A 27045-nucleotide genomic window follows, 5' to 3' on the forward strand; every position below is an offset into this window, starting at 1 on the left:
CAGTGATGTAGTGGTTTCCTAGGAAGAGTTATAATTTCATGAATTTGTAATTATATATGGTTCACATTGATTTTCCATATCCCAGTTTAGAACTACATCTCAGAAGAACCTGATAAGAGCCCTCTCTGCATAACAGTGATTTGTTTCTGAGGAGCATTTTGTGGGAACCTAATGTTTTCTAGTAGTCTGGGTTAAGAAATTTGTTATATTATTGGGTGTGTAATGACTACCTGACAGCTGAAAAATAATTTCCCTTGACTGTTCTGTGGTTAAAAATAAACAATTTGGGAAGCTCTGTTTGACTTAATAATAGAATGGAAGATCAGGTTTGTGTAAAAATAATGAGCATTTTTTTTTTTCTGCAGCTGGCTGGTAACAGGGATCAAACCCTGGACCTTGGTGCCATATATTACTGTTTTCAGAAGCTGGCCAGTATGGGGATCCTAACCTTTAACCTTGGTGTTATCAGCACCATGCTCTAACCAAGTGAGCTAACCAACCAGCATGATGATGAGTATTTTTAAGTGAAGCTATAGGAGAGTAGAATGGCTGGCAAGAGGTAATGAAGATACAGGTTAATCTAATTAGATGAATGATGCCATGTTAGATACCTCCCGTTTATATCACTGAACCAAGCTTCTTAGAAGCAAAATCCCTGGATTATGAATATAAAAATTCACTTAGCAATGTTTAAAGAGATGAGTAGTTGTTCTGGATTGAATAATTTCCCCCCTGATTCATGTCCCCTGGTACCTGTGAATATGACCTTTTTTGGGAAATAGGGTCTTTTCAGATATAATCAAGCTATGAGGAAGTCATAGGGTGGGCCCTAATCCAATGACTGGTGTCCTTATACAGAGGAAGTTTAGACGTAGAGACACAGAGATAGACACAGCGTGAGTGCCCTGTGAGGACAGAGGTAGAGATTGGAGGGATGCTCCTACAATCCAAGGAACACCGAGGATTGTTGGGAACCACTAGAAATTAGAAAGAAGCAAGGAGAGACACTTCGCTAGAGCCTTCAGAGGGAGCATGGCTCTGCCAACACCTTGATTTTGGACATCTAGCTTCCAGAAATTGGAGAGAATAAAGTTTTGTTGTTTTGAGCCACTGGTTTTGGGGAATTTGTTATGGCAGCCCTAGGAAACTAGTACAGAATGCATTTCGATTTTATTGTAACTCATGTAGAAACAATTAGGGTGCATGCTGGAGGTGCCATTGTTGACTTAGGACACTTCCTGGGAACCACCATATCATAGTTTTCATACTTTGTTTTCCACAGCTAACATTGCCCAGGGGAAATCAGTATAAGAAAAGACTCCTGTACAACAATAAAAATAGATTTTAACCTCACTGTGTCCTTGGTGGGCATTTTTTTTTTTTAAAGCTCACAAGCTCATAAGAAAGTTACAGTCCCTCTGTTTTCTGGTGTTCACCATACGATGATAGAATTAACTCCTTTCTTATCACTTTTATTTACATCCAGTGGTTTTCTATCTTTCTTTTCCCTTGTTGTGGAAACTTTTGCTACAATAATATTCTCCTATACAGCTTTTTCTTTCTGAGAACCATGCATCTTTTTTAATGAAATTCTTCTTTTCTGTCAGCTAGATTTATCTCCTGTTAGTTTTTAAAATGTTTTCTTTTTGATTGATGACAAGATCCTTGTGTTCATCAATGCATATTAAAATAGTACAGAGATAATTACATAGAAATTAAACAATATGCCCATAAACAACAAATGAATTAAGAAATCCAGAAGGAAATTTAAAAATTCCCAGAGACAAATGAAAATGAAAACATAGTGTATTAGTCTCTTTTGTGTTGCCATAACAGAATACACGGAACTGGGTGATTTATAAAGAAAAACAAAATTTATTACTTACAGTTTCTGAGGCTGGGAAGTCCAAAGTCCATCTGGTGATGGCAACAGTGACCCAGGGGTCTCACGTTGCAAGATGGTGAAAGCAGAGAGAGCAGAGAGAGAGAGAGACAGACTCTCTTCTCCTTTTAAAACCCTCAGAACCAGGAGCTGGCCTCTGGCTCACTCGGGAGAGTGCGGTGCTGATAACACCAAGGCCACGGGTTCAGATCCCATATAGGGATGGCCGGTTTGCTCACTGGGTGAGTGTGGTGCTGACAACACCAAGTCAAGGGATAAGATCTCCTTACTGGTCATCTTTAAAAAACAAATAAATAAATAAATAAATAAAACCCTCAGAACCATGCCCTTGACCACCATTCTTAATCCATTCACTACTTCATGGTCCTACAATCCAATCACCTCTTCAAGGCTCCACCTTTTGATTATCATGATAGGATTTCCCATCCTCTTAACAGTCACAGAGGATGACTCCCTCTTAACAGTTACAGAGTCACAAATGCCTACATCACAAAAGAAAGACTCCAAATAAACAACCTAATGTTACATCTCAAGGAGCTAGAAAAACAAGAACAAACCAAACCCCAAATCAGTAGAAGGAGAGAAATAACAAAGATCAGAGCAGAAATAAATGAATTAGAGATTAAGAAAACAATACAAAAGATAGAAGAAACAGAGTTGGTTTTTCAAAAAGATAAAACTGATAAACCTTTAGCTAGACTAACAAAGAAAAAAAGAGAGAAGACTCAAATAAAATCAGAAATGAAAAAGGAGACATAACTGATATCACAGAAATACAAAGGATCAAGGGGCTGGCCATTTAGCTTAGTTGGTTACAGTGTGGTGCTGATAACACCAAGGTCAAGGATTTTCAGTCCTTGTACCAGCCAGCTACCATACCTCCCCACAAAACAAAACCAAAAACAAAAACAGAAATACAAAGGATCATAAGACACTACTACAAACAGCTATATGCGAACAAACTGGAAAACCCAGAAGAAATGGATAAATTCCTGGACACATACAACTTACCAAAGTTGATTCATGAAGAACAGAAAACTAAACAGAGCAATGAGATTGAAGCAGTAATAAAAAGTCTTTCAACAAAGAAAACCCCAGGAACAGAGGGCTTCACTGCCAAATTCTACCAAACATTTAAAGAAGAACTAATACCAATTCTTCTCAAACTCTTTCAAAAAATTGAAGAGGGACTACTTCCAAACTCATTCTGCAAGGCCAGCGTTAACCTCATACCAAAACCACAAAACGATACAATAGGAAAAGAAAAAACTGAAAAAACCACAGACTGATATCCCTAATAACACAGATAAAAAGATCCTCAAAAACATACTAGCAAACAGAATCCAGCAACATATTAAAAGGATCATACACCATGATTGAGTGTGATTCATGCCAGGGGTGCAAGGATATTTCAACATAATGCAAATCTATAAATGTGATACATCACATCAACAGAATGAAAGAAAAAAAACCATATGATCATTTCAATACATGCAGAAAAAGCATTTGATAAAATCCAACACCCCTTCATGATAAAAAACACTCAACAAATTTAGAAGGAATGTACCTCAACACAATAAAAGGCATATATGACAAACCCATAGCCAATATCATGCTGAATGGACAAAAACCGGAGGCTTTTCCTCTAAGATCTGGAACAAGACAAGGGTGCGCACTTTATTCAACATAGTGTTTTCATTCAACATAGTATTACTCAACATAATTTTAATGCAAAATGGATGAAAGACCTAAATTTAAGACCCCAAACTATGAAACTACTAGAAGAAAACATAGGGGAAATGCTACACAAAGTGAGAATGGGCAGTACTTTTTTGAGTGATACTACAAAGGCACAGGCAACTAAAGCAAAAATATATAAATGGAGGCCGGCCCCGTGGCGCACTCGGGAGAGTGCAGCGCTTGGGAACACAGCGGCGCTCCCACTGCGGGTTCGGATCCTATATAGGAATGGCTGGTGCGCTCACTGGCTGAGTGCCGGTCATGAAAAAGTCAAAAATAAAAAAAAATTAAAAAAAAAAAATATAAATGGGACTACATCAAACTAAAAAGCTTTGCATAGGGACACTGTCAACAAACTGAACAGACAACCTACAGAAAGGGAGAAAGTGTTTGCAAGCTACACATCAGACAAGGGGCTAATATCCAGAATATATAAGGAATGTAAATGATTCAACAGCAAAAAAGCCCAATTAAAAAATGGGCAAAGGACTTGCACAGATATGTCTTCGCACAAGAAAAAATGCTCATCATTACTAATCATCAGGGAAATTCAAATTTAAACCACATTGAGATATCATCTCACCCCAGTTAGAATGGCTGTTATCAACAAGACAGAAAATAACAAATGCTGGGGAGGATGTGGAGAAAAAGGAACTCCTGCATTGCTGGTGGGAGTGTAGACTGGTACAGCCACTGTGGAAAACAGTATGGCTGTTCCTCAGAGAAGTAAAAATAGATCTACCCTATGACTCACCTATCTCACTATGGGTATATACACAAAGGAAATGAAATCAGTGTATTAAAAAGACACCCACACTCCCATGTTCATCGCAGCACTGTTCACAGTAGCCAAGAGACAGAATCAATCTAAATGTCCGTCAACAGATGAGTGGATAAAAAAACAATGGAATACTACCCAGCTATTAAAAAAAAAGGTATCCTATCATTTGGAGCAACATGGATGGAACTGGAAACCACCATGTTCAGTGAAGTAAGTCAGGCACAAAAGGACTAATACCACATGATATCACTCATGTGGAATCTGAAAAAAAAAATGGTTCTTATATAAGTAGAGAGCAGAATAATGATTACCAGAGGGGGTGGGGGAGGAGGAAAAGTGGTGGACTAATGAGTAAAAAACTATGGTATGTACCCTAAGTGAATCATTGTGCAGTATGTGTATGTATTGAAACAATATGCTGTATCCCACAAATATGTACAAGTAAATGTTAAAACATCTTGAATTAAAAAAAAATAGTATAGAGATTTTGAATAACCATTTATTTTTAGATGTTGGAATAAGGATAATTTGGATGCTGCTTGGCAGTCATACCCTGGAGTGGGGTGGCAAACAGAAATACATAAATATGTCAACCAGTGTATAAATAAGAGACAGTCTAGTTGTGGTAAAATGGCCAGTATGTATCTCATTTATCTTCAGCTGATTTTCGTCAGCAGGAAAATGGAAATGTTGTGATGGAGTTTGGATGTGTTGTCCCCTCCAAAGCTCATGTGGAATTTTGATCCCCAATGTGGCAGTGTTGGAAACTGATTGAGTCATGGGGGTGGATCCCTTATGAATGGATTAATGCTCTCCCTGGAGGACGGGGGATTAATGAGTGAGTTCTCGCTCTATTAGTTCCTGTGAGAGCTTGTTGTTTAAAAAACCCTGGCACTTCCTCTCTCTCTCTTGCTTCCTCTCACCATGTGATCTGCTTGTACCTGCTGGCTGCCTGCCACTTTTCTGCCATGAGTAGAAGCAGCCTGAGGCCCATGCCAGATGCAGCTGTCCCAGAATCGTAAGCCAAATAAACCTCTCTTCTTTATAAATTACCCAGTTTCAGGTAATTCTGTTATAACAACACAAAATGTACTAAAACATGTGGGAATGGAAACTTACTGTTAATAAATCTCTTAATTTTCAAGAGAAGATGGAAATCCAAGTTTCAAGAAGTTTGAAGGTCTAAGATTTTATCCTTCTTGCAAATTAACAAGTGTTAGCCTGCTGCAATTTCATCTATGCTGGCAGAAGACAAGAGACTCCTGGATCAGAGACAAAAGACTTTATTATTCATGGCATTAAAATTAGCCATAGTATCACCATTTTCTTGCACTTGTATTTTGAGCCTTGATTTCCAGAGAGTAACAGAGGAAAGGGCCAGGTGACACCTGTGCACACACTGTGTTGTTACTAAAAAGAAATTCTGAGTTTAGGAAACCTGAACTTTTATATAATGGGAAGTAAATATGATTGCCTTTTACTTGAGGCATATTATCTCTATCTTCCAGGGCTGTTCACTATACAAACATTTTTGAAGGGTTAGTTCAGAACCATCTCAGGCAATAAGGGATTCTAGATTTTTATTATAGTGAAATGTTTTTGAGTAATCTTTCAGAATTTGTTTTCATAGGTTTTCTTAAAACTTACATTTTAGGACCGAGCCCGTGGCGCACTTGGGAGAGTGCAGTGCTGGGAGCGCAGCGACGCTCCCGCCACGGGTTCGGATCCTATATAGGAATGGCCGGTGCACTCACTGGCTGAGTGCCGGTCACGAAAAAAAAGACCAAAAAAAAAAAAAAAAAAAAAACTTATATTTTAATCAGTCATTTAAATTATGCTTGATGATGTAAGGGTAATTTTTTTTGTAAACCTGTAGTGTTAAATTAAAGTCTAAGAAGTATTCACTTGTATTCTTGGTCTCAGGTTTTTATATGTCATAGAACAGGATACTAACAAACCAAATTTGTGGATCAATATAGAGTTGCTAATCTTTTATATGGGTACTTAAAAAAGTCTGTGGAAAAATGGAATTAAAAGATAATACAATTTTTTCCCATGAACATTTTGAAGACCCCTCATATTTTGCTATATATGGAAACAACTTTCTCAAAACATCTAAATACTTGATCCTGAAAAATCTCTGGGAAAAAAACAAAAAACACACCCATCTAAATACTATTTACTATTGTTACCAATTCAAAAACAATGTATATGACAACTAAAGTAATGTGGGACCCTGGATTGGGTCCTGGAACAGAAAGAGGAAATTAATGGAAAAACTGGTGAAATCTTAATGTTCAGAGTCTAGTAAACAGTAGTGTACCAATATCAGTTTCTTGGTTTAAAAAAATGTACTGTGGAAATATAAGATGTTAACAATGGCAAAACCTGGGTGATAGTTATACTATAACTCCCTGTACCATCTTTGCAAATTTTCTGTACATCTAAAATTATTTCAAAATAAAGTCTATTTAAAAAAGAAAATGATATTTTTATTTTTATTTTATGTTTTTGAAAATGTGATTATTTTAAATGATTTACGTATAAAAGAAAAATAAATTTTATGATACAATTTGATAGACTACTTCATACAAGTTTTAGTCTCATAAAAGGTATGTGATTTTTTTGCAACACAAATTCTATTCATATGTACAAATTCATAAAAGGCAAACATCTTAATCTGAAGCAAAACAGGGTCCACTTAGGGTTATGGCCAAGTCATTCAATTCAGTAGAAAAGAGATTATAAATATGTGAAAGACTAGTTAAGTGATATCCCTCCCCTCTTCCCAAAATGTAAAAAAAAAAAAAAAAGATATTTTAAATAATCAGACATAAGGAACTAATCTTAGAACAAAGAACAGTTTTTTAAAAATTAAATACACAGGGCCGAGCCCGTGGCGCACTCGGTAGAGTGCTGCGCTGGGAGCGCGGTGACGCTTCCGCCGCGGGTTCGGATCCTATATAGGAATGACTGGTGCACTCACTGGCTGAGTGCCGGTCACGAAGAAGACAAAAAAAAAAAAAAAAAAAAAAAAAAAATTAAATACACAGCTTTATGAAAAATTGACTATGTTATACTGATTTTTTTTCATTTTGGTATGAACCGGTAAAGATTTTGACATGCATTAGTATAGATCCATGAATTATTGGCATTTGGGAAACATGATGTGATAGCTTTTAGTTTTAATTTACTGTAAAATGAGATGAGATTGTCTTTTTCTCTATTTTTCTTAAAGAGCCTGTGACATCAGATACCCTTATATTTTGTATTTGAACAGATGTTTAGCCTATGTCCCTTCTATGAATCCAATCTGATTCTGTACAATCACAGGTTATGAGTTTTTTTTTTTTTTACTATACACACATGTGAGGTATAACATTGATTTTCAATACTTGTGTACCATGTGTGGTGGTTAGATCAGTATAGTTAGTTTATTCATCATTACCTTTTTTTTTTTTTTTTTTAAAAGATGACCGGTAAGGGGATCTCAACCCTTGGCTTGGTGTTGTCAGCACCACGCTCAGCCAGTGAGCAAACTGGCCATCCCTATATAGGATCCGAACCCGTGGCCTTGGTGTTATCAGCACCGCACTCTACCAAGTGAGCCACGGGCCGGCCCCTATTCATCATTACAATATGCAATCATTCTTTGTGTCCGTTGACTAATTCCTCATTAGCTCCCCTTCCTCCCCCCCATTTTCACTTCTAGTTTTCTAAAAGTTCAAAATATTACCGTGATTATTGTTTCTTTCTTTCTCTCTCTCTCTTTATTGTTCATTTGTTTATTTATGGATTCAGTTCCTGGTTATGAGTCAATGTGTGGTATTTCTTTCTGTACCTGGATTCACTTAGGATAATTTTCTCCAGGCTCATCCATGTTGTCGCAAATGGTAGAATTTCACTCTTGTTTATGGCTGAGTAGTGTTCCATTGTGTACATATACCACAATTTCCTTATCCAGTCATCCATTGATGGACATTTGGGTTAGTTCCATCGCCTAGCTATTGTAAATAGATCTGTGATAAACATGGGAGTGCAGGTATGCCTTCCACCTGATGTTTTCCAATCCTCTAGATATATCCCCAGTAGTGGGATTGCTGGATCATATGGAAGTTCTCTCTGTAGATGTTTAAGGAACCTCCATACTGTTCTCCATAATGGCTGTACTAATTCACAGAGCTTCTGATGCCGATGCTGTTGAGAGACCACTCTTTGACAACCACAGGTGTAAAGAACCTTGACTCTGTATCAGGCATACCTAGGTGTGAAGGATCTCTCTTAAATCTGTTTTCTCACTTGCAGAATGGGGAGGATAATATTCACCGTCAGTCATCCAGAACTATTGTATAAATCACCAAGCAGAATGCCAAAGATATGGTAGACACTTTTCATTCTCTAAAAGATTTCAGTCTTTCTGGTAATTTCTGCATGGGGATGGTTTGGCACTGAATATTTTCAGGTTCAACAATTCCCCATATGACCATCAAAATCACCTGGGAACTTTTTGTGAGTTTAAAAAAACCTGGGGTCCTACTTCTTTGGAGATTCTGATCCAGTAGGCCTGAGGGAAGAAAGTTTAGGGATCAGTTGGTTTGCAAAGCCTGTCACGGTGATTCTGAGAGTTGGTTTTGGGGAACACTACTATTGAGCAGCATTTCTCTCATGCTGGGGTTCTCAAGCACTGTAGTTGATTGAATCATCAGGAGGACTTAAAAAGATGCTGATGCCTGTGTCCCATCCCCAGAGATTTTTTTTTTATTATTTAAAAAATTATTTTAAAATAATATTTTATATAACTTTTAAAAAAATTTTTTTATTTTGTCGATATACAATGTGGTTGATTATTGTGGCCCATTACTGAAACCTCCCTCCCTCCTCCCTCTCCCCCCTTCCACGCAACAATGTCCTTTCTGTTTGCTTGTTGTATCAACTTCAAGGAACTGTAGTTGTTATGTCTTCTCCTCACCCCCCCAGTTTTTTTTTGTGTGTGTGTGTGTGTGTGTGAATTTATTTATTTATTTTTAGCTCCCACCAATAAGTGAGAACATGTGGTATTTCTCTTTCTGTGCCTGACTCGTTTCACTTAATATAATTCTCTCAAGGTCCATCCATGTTGTTGCAAATGGCAGTATTTCATTCATTTTTATAGCTGAGTAGTATTCCATTGTGTAGATGTACCACATTTTCCGTATCCACTCATCTGATGATGGGCATTTGGGCTGGTTCCAACTCTTGGCTATTGTAAAGAGTGCTGCGATGAACATTGGGGAACAGGTTTACCTTCGACTCGATGATTTCCATTCCTCTGGGTATATTCCCAGCAGTGGGATAGCTGGGTCATATGGTAGATCTGTCTGCAGTTGTTTGAGGAACCTCCATACCATTTTCGATAGAGGCTGCACAATTTTGCAGTCCCACCAACAATGTGTGAGAGTTCCTTTTTCTCTGCAACCTCGCCAGCATTTATCGTTCAGAGTCTTTTGGATTTTAGCCATCCTAACTGGGGTGAGATGGTATCTCAGTGTGGTTTTGATTTGCACTTCCCGGATGCTGAGTGATGTTGAGCATTTTTTCATATGTCTGTTGGCCATTTGTATATCTTCCTTAGAGAAATGCCTACTTAGCTCTTTTGCCCATTTTTTAATTGGGTTGCTTGTTTTTTTCTTGTAAAGTTGTTTGAGTTCCTTATATATTCTGGATATTAATCCTTTGTCAGATGTATATTTTGCAAATATTTTCTCCCACTCTGTTGGTTGTCTTTTAACTCTGTTAATTGTTTCTTTTGCTGTGCAGAATCTCTTTAGTTTGATATAATCCCATTTGTTTATTTTTCCTTTGGTTGCCCGTGCTTTTGGGGTCGTATTCATGAAGTCTGTGTCCAGTCCTATTTCCTGAAGTGTTTCTCCTGTGTTTTCTTTAAGAAGTTTTATTGTTTCAGGGTGTATATTTAATTCTTTAATCCATTTTGAGTTGACTTTAGAGTATGGTGAAAGGTATGGGTCTAGTTTCATTCTCCTGCATATGGATATCCAGTTCTCCCAACATCATTTGCTAAAGAGGCAGTCTCTTCCCCAGTGAATAGGCTTGGTGCCTTTGTCAAAGATCAGATGGCTGTAGGTGTGTGGGTTGATTTCTAGATTCTCTATTCTATTCCATTGATCAGTGTGTCTGTTTTTATGCCAGTACCATATATTTTGGTTATTATAGCTTTGTAGTATAGTTTAAATTCGGGTAGTGTTATGCCTCCAGCTTTATTTTTTTTGCTCAGCATTGCTTTGGCTATGCATGGTCTTTTATTATTCCATATAAATGTCTGGTTAGTTCTTTCCATTTCTGAGAAAAATGTCATTGGAATTTTGATGGGGATTGCATTGAATTTGTATATCACTTTGGGTAGTATGGACATTTTCACTATGTTGATTCTTCCAATCCAAGAGCATGGGATATGTTTCCATCTTCATGTATCCTCTCTAATTTCTCTCAGCAGTGGTTTGTAGTTCTCATTATAGAGATTTTTCACATCCTTGGTTAACTCAATTCCTAAGTATTTTATTTTTTTGGTGGCTATTGTAAATGGGCAGGCTTTCTTGATTTCTCGTTCTGCATGTTCACTATTGGAGAAAAGAAATGCTGCTGATTTTTGTGTGTTGATTTTGTATCCTGCTACTGTGCTGAAATCATTTATCACCTCCAAGAGTTTTTTTGTAGAGGCTTTAGGCTGTTCCATATATAGGATCATGTCATCTGCAAACAGGGACAGTTTGACTTCATCTTTTCCAATCTGGATGCCCTTTATTTCCTTCTCTTCTCTGATTGCTCTGGCTAGTACTTCCAACACTATGCTGAATAGGAGTGGTGAGAGTGGGCATCCTTGTCTAGTTCCTGTTCTTAAAGGAAAAGCTTTCAGCTTTGCCCATTCAGGATGATATTGGCAGTGGTTTTGTCATATATGGCTTTAATGATGTTGAGATACTTTCCCTCTATACCTAACTTATAGAGGGTCTTTGTCATGAATGAGTGTTGAATTTTATCAAATGCTTTTTCAGCATCTATAGAGATGATCATATGGTCCTTGTGTTTGATTTTATTAATATGGTGTATCACATTTATTGATTTGCATATGTTGAACCAACCTTGCATCCCTGGGATGAATCCCACTGGATTGTGGTGAATAATTTTATGTATGTGTTGCTGTATTCTGTTTGATAGTATTTTAGTGAGGATTTTTGCATCTATGTTCATCAAGGATATCAGCCTGTAGTTTTCTTTTTTGGTTATATCTTTACCTGGTTTTGGTATCAGGATGATGTTTGCTTCATAGAATGAGTTTGGGAGATTTGTGTCTGTTTCAATCTTTTGGAATAGTTTGTAAAGAATCGGTATCAATTTCTCTTTGAATGTTTGGTAAAATTCTGCTGTGAATCCATCTGGTCCTGGGCTTTTCTTTGTTGGGAGCCTTCTGATAACAGCTTCAATATCCTTTATTGTTATTGGTCTGTTCAGATTTTCTACATCTTCATGGTTCAGTTTTGGGAGCTTGTTTGTGTCCAGAAACTTATCCATTTCCTCCAGATTTTCAAACTTGTTGGTGTATAGTTGTTTATAGTAGTCTTGAATGATTCCTTGTATTTCAGATGAACCACTTGTTATATCACCTTTTTCATTTCTAATTTTTGTTATTTGAATCTTCTCTCTTCTTTTTTTGTTAGCCATGCTAATGGTTTGTCAATTTTATTTATCTTTTCAAAAAACCAACTTTTTGATTCATTGATCTTTTGTATTGTTTTTTGGTTTTCAATTTCATTCAGTTCTGCTCTGATTTTAATGATTTCTTTCCGTCTGCTAACTTTAGGTTTGGATTGTCCTTGTTTTTCTAGTTCTTTAAGGTGAAGTGTTAGTTTGTTCCCTTGCCATCTTTCCATTCTTCTGAGGTGAGCATTTAATGCAATAAATTTCCCCCTTAATACTGCTTTTGCAGTATCCTACAGGTTTTGGTATGATGTATCATTGTTTTCATTAGTTTCAAGAAATTTTTTGATTTCCTGCTTGATTTCTTCTTGGACCCATATGTCATTAAGTAGAATGCTGTTTAATTTCCATGTGTTTGTATAGTTTCCAGAGTTTCGTTTGTTATTGATTTCTAGTTTTAATCCATTGTGGTCTGAGAAAATACATGGGATAATTCCATTTTTTTTGAATTTATTGAGACTTGATTTGTGACCTAATGTGTGATCTGTCTTGGAGAATGATCCATGTGCTGATGAGAAGAATGAGTATTCTGAGGTTGTTGGATAGAATGTTCTGTAGATATCAGCCAATTCCAATTGGTCTAGAGTATTGTTTAGATCTTGTGTTTCTCTGCTGATTCTTTGCCTAGATGATCTCTCCAATATTGACAGTGGGGTGTTCAGATCCCCTCCTATTATGGTATTAGTGTCTATTTCCTTCTTTAGGTCTAACAGAGTTTGTTTTATAAATCTGGCTGCTCCAACATTGGGTGCGTACATATTTATGATTGTTATGTCTTTTTGATGGATCAGTCTTTTTATCATTACGTAGTGTCCCTCATTGTCTCTTTTTATGGTTTTTAGTTTAAAGTCTGTTTTGTCAGATATAAGAATAGCTACTCCAGCTCGTTTTTATTTTCTGTTTGCATGGTAAATCTTTTTCCATCCTTTCACTCTTAGTCTGTGTGAGTCTTTATGGGTGCGGTGTGTCTCTTGAAGGCAACATATAGTTGGGTCCTCCTTTTTAATCCAGTCAGCCAGTCTGTGTCTTTTGATTGGGGAATTTAAGCGTTTTACATTAAGAGTTGTTATTGAAAAGTGTTGATTTATTCCTAGCATTTTATTGATTATTGTTTGGTTGCCTTAGGTGTCTTTTGTTCCTTGCTTTCTGATTTACTGTTTGTTTTCTGTGTTTGTTGGTTCCTTAGCTTGTAGATAGCCTTTTTGTTTGTTTGTTTTCTCTTCATGAATGCCATTTTTATTATACTAGTGGGTTTAGTGTTTTCTTGGGTTTTTATGGCAGTGGTAGTTATTTTTCAGGAACCAAACCCAGTACTCCCTTGAGAATTTCTTGTAAGGGTGGTCGTGTGGTGGTGAACTCCCACAGTTTTTGTTTGTCTGAGAAATATACTATTTGCCCTTCTTTCAGAAGGATAGCCTTGCAGGGTAGAGTATTCTTCGCTGACAATCTCTGTCTTTTAATATTTTGAATATATCATCCCATTCCTTTATAGCTTTTAGGGTTTGTGATGAAAAGTTTGATGTTAGCCCGATTGAGGCTCCCTTATAGGTGATTTGACGCTTCTCTCTTGCAGCTTTTAATATTCTCTCTTTGTCTTTGAGTTTTGCCAATTTGACTATAACATGTCTTGGAGAAGATCTTTTTGGGTATTATACGTTTGAAGATCGTTGAGCTTTCTGGATCTGAAAATCTGTGATTTTTCCTATACCTGGGAAGTTTTCTGCCACTATTTTGTTGAATATATTTTCAATGCAATCTCCTTTTTCCTCCCCTTCTGGAATACCCATGACTTGGATATTTGAGTGCTTAAGGTTGTCTGATATCTCTCTCAGAGTCTTCAATGTCTTTGATTCTTTTTTCTTTTTTTTTGTCTGCTTGTGTTATTTCAAACAGCCCATCTTCAAGTTCAGAGGTTCTCTCTTCAACTTCCAGAAGCCTGTTGGTTAAACTCTCCGTTGTGTTTTTTATTTCGCTGAATAACTTCTTCCGTTCGGCAAGTTCTGCTACATTTTTTTTCAGGACATTGATTTCCTTGTACATTTCCTCTTTCAGATCCTGTTTACTTTTCCTCGTTTCATCATGATGTCTAGCTGAGTTTTCTTGTATCTCCTTCAGTTTCCTTAGAATTACCACTGGAAATTCCTTGTCAGTCATCTCAAGGGCTTCTTGTTCTATAGGATCTAGAGTTTGAGATTTATTAACTTTTGGTGATGTACTTTCTTGATTTTTCGTATTTCTGGTATCTTTTTTTTTGATGTTTATTCATTGTGGCAGGGGGTTTCACAGTCCACAGGCTTGACACTATTGACTAATTAAGATGTTGCTGTGGTTGCCAATTTGGTATGGCTCCCTCCGTGACTGCTCCTTTGGCCTCTAGTGCCTTGCGTGTGTGGTTGCCTCAGGTCTTGGGCCTCTCTGGGGAGCCACCTCTCTGGTCAGCTTGGACTCTGCCAGGCTGCTCGATCACGGGGTGGTACCGCAGGGTGTATGGTCTCTGCTGAGTTTCCACCTCCCGTGCTGGACTTCTCCCTGTTCTGTGTGCTCTGGTCCTGGCTGCTGGGATGCACCGAGGCACCGCAGAGCGTGTGGTCTCTGCAGAGCTTCCCCTTCCCCTATAGGATGTCTCCCTGCTCTTTGCGCACTAGACCGGGCTTGGGATGGAGCCGTGTGGCGGCGGTGAATCCTACCTGCTGCTGGATGGCCCGGCAGCGGCCCCCCCACAGGGTGTGGACTCTATGGAGCTTCTGTCTCCCTTGCTGGACATCTCTGTGCTCCGTACACATTGGGTCGGGCTGCTGGATCCCTCGCAGCATTGTGGTTCCCATGGAGTTCCCGCCTCCCCTGCCGGATGTCTCTCTTCTCCAAGCGCACTGGGCTGGGCTGGGAATGGAGCCGGGTGCCTGTGGTGAATCCTACCTGCTGGATCACGCAGTGGCCGCCCCACAGGGTGTGTGGTTTCTGCGGAGCCTCCGCCTCCCTTGCTGGACGTCTCCCTACTCTGTGCGCACTGGGCTGGGCTGGGAATGGAGCCGGGTGGCAGCGGTGAAGCCTACGTGCTGGATCTCGCAGTGGCGGCCCCACAGGGTGTGTGGTTTGTGCAGAGCCTCTGCCTCTCTTGCCGGACGTCTCCCCACTGTCTGCGCACTGGGCTGGGCTGCTGGATCTCACAGTGGCGGCCCCACAGGGTGTGTGATTTCTGCGGAGCCTCCGCCTCCCTTGCCTGACGTCTCCCCACTCTGTGCGCACTCCCATCCCCAGAGATTTTGATTGAATTGGTTTGGAGTATGGCCTGGGCATTGGGATTGTAAAATCTCCCTAGGTGATTCTGAAATGCAACCAAGGTTGAGAACCACTCCTCTAGTGTATTCCTAGAGTAAAAAAAACACAGAGTTTGAGGGTACTTCAAAAAGTTAATGGAAAAATAGAATTAAAAGATAATATGAATCTTTCCATGAACTTTTTGAAATACCCTTGTATTTGTTAAAATGCAGATTCTTGCGTCTTACCTCGGGGCTACCCAGATAAACTCTCTGGGCAAGAGACAGTAATCTGCATTATAGATCAATGCCCTGAATTGCATAAGAAATCATAGTTCAAGGGACATTATAGAATCTGTAATTCAGTAAATATTGCTGCCTGACTCTACCCCTCACCTATTTATAGAGCTGTTTATGGTGTATTTTTGTTATATCATGGAATCTCCTGCATACCCTTGTGAGAAAGCTTGGGTAGATATTGTCCCCATTTTATTGATGAGGAACTTGAGATTCAGGGAGACTTTCTCTCCAACAGCACACGTGGGGATATGAACATAAATCAGGTAAGTGTGCTTCCCTCAAAGGAGACCATAATCTAGTTGGGAAATAAGACTGAAGCAGGCATGCAGGTAGAAAGATGTAGTACAGATAAAAAAAAAAATTATAAAAACTCAGAGAAGGAGGGGTTAGTGGAATCTGAGAAGACTTTTTGGAGGAGGTGTTCCTGGACCATCTTGGAGCTGTCAAAGTTGTAGAGTTCTCTGTGAGGATCTAGATGGAGGGCAAATGGGTATGGCCTCACAGATGTGCCCCAATTGGTTCCCTTTATTGAGTTTTCATGGTTTTATAGCACGGGCTGTGTAACTTCCTTTGTCTTATCATCTCATCATATTTATAATAAATTCTGTTTTTCTTTTGAGATTGTGCTGGCTGCTTAATAAAAGTGTGCTATGTCTTTGAATTTTGAAAATAAGTGATTATTTTGACTATCTTAAAAAAATAAAAATTGTAATAAACGTTTTTTCCATTGGGAAGATAAGCCAAAAAACAGACCTATGAACAATCAATCATATAGCTCATTTTTGGAGGTGGATATTCTTTTAGCTCTAACTATCTAATTAACTAAAAATAAACATCTGTACTGTTATGACTGTGTTATTAAATCAAGGGGTATGAAGAAAGTTTCAAGGACAATGGATTTATTTATGGAACAAAGGAGACAATAAGGAATAAAGCTATGACTGGCAGCCTGATAAAGAGCCCAACTCTGTTAGGATGGCCTGGCTTTTTTCTTTTCCTACAACATCTGTTTTAGATTATTGTGTATTATATCCACTTCCATAATGTATCTGGTTTCTCAAAAGTTATACGATGATATGGAGAACCTTTATAATTGATAAGAATTGAGAAAGTTGGTGGCCTTTATTGAAATATATAATTTTTAATAAAATGCAGTTTATTATTTTCAAATGTAGTGCATATTTTAAAACAGATATAGGTGCAAAGAAATAAAATTATATTTGTCCCTTTCTTTATTCAAATTTAAAGTGCACCTCTTCTTTTGACCTGCCAGTTCTATGTCTGGTAATATGTCCTACGTATGTACTGACAGAAGTGCATAGAAATATATGAGGATGTTTGTCGCAACATTATTTATGACACCAAAAAGAAAAAAAAGGAGATCATCTAAAAGTCTGTAAATAGAGGACTGTGTAAATGATTTATGATTTACCCCTATAATGGAATTTTATACCATCATTGAAAAAATAAGGTATTGATATAGAAAGATGTCAAGCTTGCTGTAAGGAAAAAAAAAAAGGGCAGAACAGTATGCATAGTGTAAAATCATTTGTGCACTGAAAAGGATATATGTGTATTTATGTATATGCACATCTATTTGAATATGCATAGACTATTCATGACATGGTGCACAACAAAATCTGTCAAAAATGCTTACCTTTTAGAAGGTAGCTATAGCTTGTACAGTGTGTGTGAGGGGAGTATTTTTATACTCTTCACCATATATCCTCTGAATTCTTAGAATTTTTGCCCTGTGTGTGTTCTTTAAAAATAATAAAATAAAATAAATAAATAATAAGTAAAATAATTATTTAAAAAATAAAAATATTAAATTTCATTTATTTTAAGAATTTAATAATAGAGTTATATAAGTTAAGGAATCCCTTTAACATTAAAGCCTCTATCCTGGATTGAAAAATATTTCCAGGCATGTTAAAGCGGGAAAAAAAAACCTTTATTACTTCTTAGTTTAAATAATTATTAATTTATGGTGAATAATTCCTGAAAAATATTTTAACACAAAAATGAATTTCCACTCAAGAATTACATATAGCACCAGTCGAGAGCCTCAGAATTTGAATTATAATAGCCTAACGTGAGGAGATTTTTTCCCCTTGGTGTTTATGCTTCTCTTGAAGTGTCATGGAAACATTTGATAATGATTCAACCATATTGAGCTCTTCATCTGCAGTGTTAGGCTTTTGTGCAGATGGTTCCTCATCATATGCTGTTTTTGGATTGACTCCTATTTCTCCAAATCAGAAATTAGTGAAAGATTGTTTTCCATTATCTAATCATCTATTTAACTCTCCCCAATATAATGGAGGAATGTTTTAAAAAATGAATTCTTTGTCCTTTTTGTGATTTAATACAACATTCTTCCAGATTGGTATTTTAAATAAAACTTTGGTAATTTGTAAAATATTTCTTGCATGCTTTGCCACTGACATATTTCCTCTGCATACAATGACTGCCAACTTCCATTGTTTCCTGATCTGATACCATAATATTTGCGATTATCTCCCTTGTTTCTACTTCTCTTTTTTCTACTATGTTTATGTGTTATTGTTCAAGGTGAGTCTTACACCACTGAAAGGTCTGATTGACACTTTTAGACAGAGTTCTCTCTCCATCCAGGTCACCTCATTGACTGCTAACCTTTCATATCTGTCCAATAAAAGCTAGAATGTTGATCTCTGGTCCAATCAGATGTGTCCAGGAAATCAGAGTCACCTGAATCATAACTTCCTTTCATGCACTTTGAATCTAATCTCATGGTCAGTTCTCCAGTCTAACAGCCTGGCAGAAGATATTTTAAATTGTTAAATTTACCCCCAGCTCTACTAAAAAAAAGTAGAATAGAATAAAATAAAATTAAATAAATCAGCCTAGGCAAAAGCTTAGGTTTGTACTGCGTAACCCATGGGTTTAGGTCCAATCATAACTAGTGTAGGGGAAAGGACACAGGCCTTGTATTCACACAAAGTTTGCATCCCTTTGTGGCAACTTCCCAGGTGTACAACCTTGGCTCTCAGAGATTGTGGCCTCCTATTTAGAATAGGGATAACAATATTTCTTTGCTGGATTTATGTGAGGTTTTAATGTGATTCTGTGTGTAAATTAAGCAGAATAATGCTTGACACAGTAATTGTAATAGCAACAAACATTTATTCAGTGCATACCAAGGCAAACATTCTAAACCCTTTATGCCTATTAACTCCTTTAATCCTTATAATAACCTTATGAGATAATTATCCCCATTTGACAGATGAGGAAACTGAAACACAGGCAGATTCTGTAACTTTCTTGAGATGACACAGCTAGTAAGTGAAGGAGCTGACAGCTCACACCGTTAACATCTATGCTACACTGACCCTCCTCATGAAGTCAGTGCCTCATGTCCTACTGTCCAGGACTTGTTTCTGCCAACTCTCTGTGGCCTTTTGGGTTGCATCCCATGTCTGACCCAGATGTAAAGTGCCATTTTCTCTTCTTCATCAGATCCAACCAGATGGTTCATGATGTGCAGACTCCCCTGGGAATTGGGAGGTGTCATAGGGCCAAGGATTGTGTTGTGTATGATTATATCTGCTGTCCAACCCCTCCCCAAAGCTGAGACTCACCAGCTTCTGCAGGATTATCTCATGAGGAACAGCAGTTGCAGACTAGGCTGCTTTCCTTGGAATTTCGGTGACAAAAATGTTTTCAGCCCCGTTACATCTCCAAGTCTTCCTGATCTCTCCAACTTGCCAAGCACTGAATACTTTAAGTAGGGTTAGTTCTTAAACCAGACTGTGAAGTAGGTAACATATGCTCCTTTAAACCACCTTTTCTATCAGTTCTTCCTATTTCACTCTTCCATATCTCAGTGAGTCAATATAATTAGAAGCTTTCAGCTACTAAAAAAATAGGACAATAGTGGGAGAATAAGAAAGGGTCATTTACAGCAGAGCTTCTCAAACTTTAATGTGCCTATGAATCACCTAGGGACCTTGTTAAAAGACAGATTTTGATATAGTAGGTCTCGAGTGGGGCCTGAGATTCTGCATTTCTAACATGCTTCTGATAATGTCAAGGCTGCTGGTCTCTGGACCTCATACTCTGAGTAGCGAGTATTTAAAGGTGATACCCTGAGATGGCAGAGGAGTTACCCTACTACCTTTCCCAGGCACATTTAATCCAAAGAAATGAGTGTCTCTTAGTAGAATTTAGTTAATGTGACTGGCTGTTAGAAGAAATGTCACAATTTCAAACTCACTCTCTAGGCTGCTTACCAGTAAAGCCATTCCTGCTTTGAGAAAAGAATGGTATAAACTTGTCTGTGTGGCATCATGTTTTGATACAAACACTGTAAAAACAGGCATTTTCCTCCATTAGTGTAATTTAGTGACTACCAAATGATTTATATTCATTTTTACTTAGGTGTGTGTGAAAGAGTGTTGCTTTGCTGCTGCTCGAGGTTGAGTCTCTCAAAACTAGGGGAATAGATGATTAAATTCATTCTGGTGTAAGGGCTGCATGTGTATTTCAATATCTGCTGTTTTGTTACTACATAAAAGGAAAGGTAAGTCAACTTCTATTTCCCTGACTTTTGATTTGGAGTCAGCTCACTATGAGTGTTTATAAATAATTCTGTTAGAAAGGGTTTGATAAAACTAATCTGAATAATGAAATATTGTACAGAGCTTTACATGTGAAGGTACAGTGTGAGCAGAAACCTCCTATAAAATGATGTGGCTGATTTTCCTTGCGATGGCAAAGACTTAACGTTCTTTCTTTCTGTTTTCAGGGAGGAGAGCACTGTTACTACCAGGGCCATATCCGAGGAAACCCTGCCTCATTTGTTGCATTATCAACATGCCATGGACTTCAGTAAGTGTTCAGAAAATTATTTGTATCCTTCATTCTTTTGATAACTTATTTATTTTTAATGCACTATAGTAGAAATCTCTATTTTATGTCAAGAAATAATTTTAAATCCGTAATGGATCTGATTTTTTTTCATTGTGGTTTATAAATCAAGCAGATTTTAAAATTAGAGTTGCAGAAACAACAGGCTTTGGAATTATAATATGATACCCTGTACTGATATTTGAAGCATTTCTCTAGTTTTATCTGAATTTAGACAGGAGTTGTTTGGGTAACTTGGGTTTCTATTTCTGTGGATGTTTAGCCCCTTGGTACCAGTTCTACCCCTACTCCTCCTTAATAATAGTTTTTATATTTTTGCGGAATAATAGAAATTTCACTAGATGGAAGGAGATTCTTGGCTCCTTGCACAAAGACACAAGGTGGCAAGTGACCTTAAGAGCTCATGTGTTTCAGCCCTTTACTAGCCAGAATCCCACCTAACTCACAGCAAACTCGTGGGAGGGTCTGTCTGTTCTCAGAGATCTCGAAGGAATGGAGTTTATCCTTCCTTGGGGCCTTGCTTCCTTTCTCATAACCTTCACTATCAAAGAACATTTGCTGATGTGTGACATGGGAATACATCTACTTCCTCTGTCCTGGTGATAATGGTGATTCACAGGTGGCTGTCTCTTATTTGTTTTGTAACCCCTTATAAAGCTACTGTGTCTTTCCTCAGCACTCTGTTTAGACTAACTCATCTCATTTCTTTCTTGTTTGTTTTACTTTTTGGCACAGAACAAGCCAGCACTTTAATTTAGTTTTGTTCAATTTTTGTTGGAAACTTTAAAGTACTTCTTTTCTGTTACCAAGTTAGAGAAGTGGCTTTTTCATCTAAGAAGCAGTTATTGAGTGTCTGCTGTGTGCCAGCCACTACGAATATTAAGGTGATTGAAACATGAGTCTTGAGAGCTTACAGTCTACTGGGGAGGCCAAATCTAGTCCAGATTCCTGCTACTGAATGTGATTGGTATGGGTGTTTTCTTTGAGAGAGGAAAAAAAAACCCCGGGAAAAATGCAAGCTCAGAGTTGGCACTGAAGAGGTAGAACTTGAGGGCTCCAGAGATATGTCACCTGAAGAAGGTGTAGTGCAGCAGGCTTTGTTTGATAAAGTGATCCAGGGGTTGGGGGTGGGGGGTGGGTGGCAGGTTGACAGATCTCCAATCTAGAAAAGATGTAATGGGAAAGGCTAGAAAATCTGGCTAGTCTGCCTAAGTGGAGACTCTGGTCAGGCTCTGGGAGTAGGTATGTTAGGCAGGAAGGAGCGAACAGCAGGATGAGTTAAACAACCAGAGAAGGGAAGCTGTGTGCCTGAGAGCATGGAAGGCCTCCATTCGCTTGTTGTTTCTTCTAAAAACCTGTTTTACTTATTGTAAATAAATTTATAAATTTATTTATTATAAATAAATTCTTTGAGTAAAGAGAGAATTTTACAAAGATGGAATCCATGCTTAATTATCTGATGGCCTTGGTTTTCTTATCAGGCATAAGAAACATTGAAGTTCTTTTCAGTAGCAAAATTGTATCTCATCTCAGGATGAGCACAGTTGTCAGCTTAGAATCGTACAGTTGCACCTGACATTTGTGATAGCAAATGCATATTAGAGGGTAGAGCAATATAAAAAAATGAGAGGTTTTTTTTCTTCCTGTCTTCTTTTTAAAATCTCAATGCAAAGTCACATTGTGAGCATCTTGCTCATTGCTTGTTCCAGTTTGCCTCCCGGTTTTCCAAATGGACACCATATAGTGAGAATGAGAGAGAAGAGCCTTGATTAACCTGAGAATCTAAGAACAATACCTTGCTACTAATCCTACAATAGTCATTTAAACAAGGATGGAAAAATAGCTTTCAGGAAATTTTACAGTAGCTAAATCAGCAGTAGAACTCAGAATCCTGCCTCAGTTGCTTTAAATAAGTAAATTTTACTTCTACCTTTAGAAATGTTTTCTTTTATAACTAAACAAAAATAAACAGAAAACCCACTATATGTCTAGGAACACTGGCAGAATTATGTACAACCATGTTTGGGCTTTCTTAGACTTTTATGAGCATGCTGGATAAATATATTCTTGAACTATTTGATATCACTTCTCATCTTGATTTTACCTTGTGAACAAAAATTGCTGACAGAAATATTTGAGAGGGGGATATTACTAAATATTAATTAATATATGTTGTCTCAATTACAGTGATTAATATATGTTATATTATTTCATCCATGATTCATCCTTTATAAATTACCAAGTGCATATTGAGATTTTTAAAATTTTTCTGATTTACTGAATTCAGTTGTAGAACATAAAGGGGGAGAAAATCAGGTTCACATGTCTTTCCCATAAAGAACCTTCATGGGCACATTTCTTTAAATTCAAAGTACTAATAGGCAATGTTTTGGTGCTGGTATGATTGATATAACAAAATCCTGTAACTATAGGAACCTTAAAGAATGTAACATGAGTTTATTGCCCTCTTGTGGATATTTGTAAAAATGCTGTTTCCTTTTGAAATCTTGTTTTGATTCAGCCTTTTAAAATTTTAGTTCAATTGGTCTGTAATGACTTGAACCTAGCTGCAGGTTTTTATCAAGTATATACTGTTATGGACTCAGCATACTTATTAGAATTTATGTAAATGTGACAAAAGGTATCAATCCTCAAACAAAGCAAATAAAACATGTATTTTTAAATTATTAAGGTATTAATAATGATATTTTATCTTATAAGGAGCCAGAGTCTTCTAGGTATAGACAGTGTCAGAATCTGCTTTCTGTACAGTGTATACATTATGCTTAAACCCAGTAAGAAGAACTGATTTTCCCATTGGACATTAACCTAATGCAAGAGTGAATAATACCCAGTACTATTCGAACAAAATAGTCTACTTTCTACTTCATTGGTGTTGCCATGTGAGTTTTGGCACAGGGTGATGGTTTTATACTGTTTTCTGGATGGGTCTGTCAGTTCTCAGCAGGGGTGGAGAGAGTGTTCACTACATATTTGGTCTACTGTTCTGAAAAGGCTTCCCCCTCTGATTCCTTACGCATATGTTCCCAGTAATATCTTATAAACTGCGTCTGTTTATCTTTAAATTCCAAATGCAATGTCATCCAAGTTCAGAAAGTACACTTATGTTTGAAAACTGTGCAGATGTGAGAATAGTCATTCTATGGGAATATAAAAGTTGAGGACATGTGGAAGATGTTACAGCAGAAATGAAAGAATTTGGATAGAGGCAGTACTGGAGGCCATTATTTTTACAGCTCAGGGAAACCAACTGATTTCATGAAGGCATCATGAAAGACAAACACTGTATTATTTTGTGTTCAGCGTCCTGGCTGTTATGCAGTCATTTCCACCTAAAACTGAACAATTACTGCAGAAGATCACAACTTTGTTCCCCTCAATTGCCTGGATGATAACAAATTTCTTCAGCATTATAAGCTCCTCATCTCTCTCAGTAAAAGCCAAGCCCTTAGAATGGCCTACATAATACCTAACACCTACCCCACTTCCCCTCTGATCTCATCTTCTGGCACTCTGCCCCCTGCCCACTCTCCTCCAGCCACGCTGTCATGCTGTTCCTGGAACACGCCAAGATTCTCTTACCTTGGGCTTGCGTCTAAAATGCTGTTTGTACAGATATCTTTATGGCTGGCTCATCCCTTCACTTCTTTCAGGTCTTTGCCTAAATGCCATCTTCTCTGTGAAGCTTTGCTCTGACCCCTGTATAAATCAACAGTCTTCTCTCTCTGGTCCCTACACCCAGTCCTCTGGCAGCATTTATTTATTCCCTTAACCTGCTTTATTTTCCTTCCTAGCATTTATCACTATCTAATATATGTTTACTTGTTTATTATATATTTATTGTCTGTCCTCCCTAGAATGTACATCAGCACCACTAGGACAGAGAATTGGTCTGTTTTGTTTGCTACTGTATTTCCAGCACCTACAGCAGTGCACTGTAGGTGCTCTATAAGTGTGTGTGGAATGGATGAAGGAAGGCAGGCAGGTAGCAGATTGCAAATGTGCAGTTTGTATACCAATATGCGTGGGCACTATTCCTGCCTATGCTCTTACTGGTTATGTAATTTGGGCAAGTTACTTTATCTCTTTGGGCTTCAGTTTCCTTACCTGTAAAATGAGGATAGTCTTTGTATGTCCCTCATAAGTTTGTAGAAAAGATTAAATGAGTGTGAAGTATTTAGCTAATGGCGAGTTGTTCAGATGTGCTCGTTTCTATTAGTAGAGCATTTTCCAAGCATGTGGTAGGCAGGTCATTCTCAGTATAGTCCCTGACAACCAGCATCAGAATCACTTGGGGTTTGTTTAACATGCAGCTTCTGGGTCCTATCTGGAAATCTGAGGAGAGTCTTGAAAGACCTGCATTTTATAAGCTCTCCAGGTGTCTTTTTGCATATTAAAGATTTAGAATATACTTAGAGGAAGGGCTAATGGGCAACATCTAGAGAATGACAATCCTGAGCAAGGTGTGGGTCAGGATGAAAGGACCCTACTTATGGGGAATCAGAGGGATTTCTCCAAGTCCCTCTCAGCAGTGTGTGTGTGTTTGTGGTGTATCTGGTGGTGATGGGTGGGACTGGGAAGTGGGCACTGAGGAGTAGACTGGTCCCCTGACTGCTGCTGATTTTGAAATCATCTAGTTCTGAGACAAGGGTTGATAGTCATGCCTAATTATTTTCTTGTCCTTGGCAGTGGGATGTTCTGTGATGGGAACCACACATATCTCATTGAGCCAGAAGAAAATGACACTTCCCAAGTAAGTGCTCTTTCTATTTGCCATGGGAAATGTAAACATTGATGCTGAGAGCTTTTTACTCCCCATTTTTTTCTCTCTGCTTTATTTTCATATTTTTTTTAGGGCTTGGATGGTAAACATATATTTTTAAATTAAAAAATGATTAAGTTAAAACCAAAAGGGTTTTTAAAAAAAATTTCTTTTGTTTCTTCCTTTTTTATGCTGGAAACACTTTCTCTCTGAGGTATTCTGAAGTCTCCATTTTTATCTTCACCATAATGTGCTATGATCTATCTTAACAAAATACCATAACAAAATACCATAGACTGGGTTGCCAGAGAAATTTATCACAGTTCTGGAGACTGGAAGTCTAAGATCAAAGTGCCAGCAGGGTTGGTGCCAGGTGAGGACTCTCTCTTCGGGTTGCAGACGGCTGCCTTCTTGCTGTGTCCTCACATGGCAGAGATTGTGCGTGCGTGTGTGTGTGTGTGTGTGTGTGCGTGCGTGCGTGTGTGTGTGTGTGTGTGAGAGAGAGAGAGAGAGAGTGTTCTTGTTGTCTCCTCTTCTTATAAGAGTACTAGTCATATTAGATTAGGACTCCATCCTTTTGACCTCATTTAACCTTTATCATCTCCTTATAGGCCCTATTTCCAGGTACCGTCACACGGGTGGTTAGGGCTTCAATATTTGAATTTTGGGAGGACACAAACATTCAGTCCATAACAGATCAAGTCCACAGATAGGTGATTTTTCACCCCTTCTTTCTTTTCTAGATTTCAGAGTTTTCTCTCTTGCCCATTGCCTTTAATGCCCTATGCTGATGAAGTTTAGAGAAACCTAGATTTTCTTAATTCTCTTCTTCACTTTAGTTGAAACATTCCTTTTCCAGAAATTAGAAAATGATTGAATTAATATGAGAAACATATTACACTTCCATTCTAGCTCTGGACACACAAGTATTCTTCCTTGTATCATGCAACATTGGTCAAACACTTAGAGAGGCAAGTAATTTTAAGGAACTTACGTTGTTTTGTCACCCATAAACAATCTTGTTTTGGAAACTCTGTATTCTTTACTGCTTTCTATCTGTCTATCACTTTGACAGTGTGATTTTTTTTTAAAGGTAATATCATGAAACTGGACTAGTTATGACATTTAAAAAAAATATAATTGGATGAAGCCAGATGAAATTATTTGAATGTTCATTATTTTTTCTTAGAAGAAAAATGAGACTTTTTATCTCTTGCTTTTTAGTAGAACTTTGTATGACACTTGAATTTTAGAGCAGTGTCCTCTTTGGGCCTCTGGTTGTATCAGTCATTCTGTTCCCCATTACCAGGAAGATTTTTAGTTCTGAAGTCTTTGCCTATCAAATCTATCTGGCTCTAAAAGGGAGAAGAGATCTGTGAAAGGAACCAGTCATAAAAAACATTAACCCATTTTCCCATATGTCTTACTTCTCCTTGGGGAAATAGGTCCATTCATTTATTTTCCATTACTGCAGGCTTTGGCTTCCCTGTCTGTGAAGGCATTTTGCTTCTAATTGGATATTTCTCTGGTGCTGGTAGAATACAGGAGTGAGTGCGAGGGGTTGTGCAGTGGTTCGTGTCCTTTCCAAACTGAGGAGAACATACAGTCAAGCTAGAGT

The 27045-nt window shown here is 37.8% G+C and overlaps 1 protein-coding gene across 15 annotated transcripts in view; it reads left to right on the top strand.

Moving 5' to 3' along the window:
• The window catches only part of ADAM22 (ADAM metallopeptidase domain 22), a 234363-nt gene that overhangs the window by 131810 nt on the left and 75508 nt on the right, over positions 1–27045 (top strand). For all 15 annotated transcript variants that reach the window (XM_063098592.1, XM_063098595.1, XM_063098594.1 and 12 more), the window contains exons 5-6: positions 20523–20605; positions 25355–25418. In XM_063098592.1, the coding sequence (XP_062954662.1) occupies positions 20523–20605; positions 25355–25418 (147 nt within the window). The remainder of the gene's footprint in view (positions 1–20522; positions 20606–25354; positions 25419–27045) is intronic.

The sequence above is a fragment of the Cynocephalus volans genome, chromosome 6 (assembly GCF_027409185.1).
Source record: "Cynocephalus volans isolate mCynVol1 chromosome 6, mCynVol1.pri, whole genome shotgun sequence".
Lineage (NCBI taxonomy): Eukaryota > Metazoa > Chordata > Mammalia > Dermoptera > Cynocephalidae > Cynocephalus > Cynocephalus volans.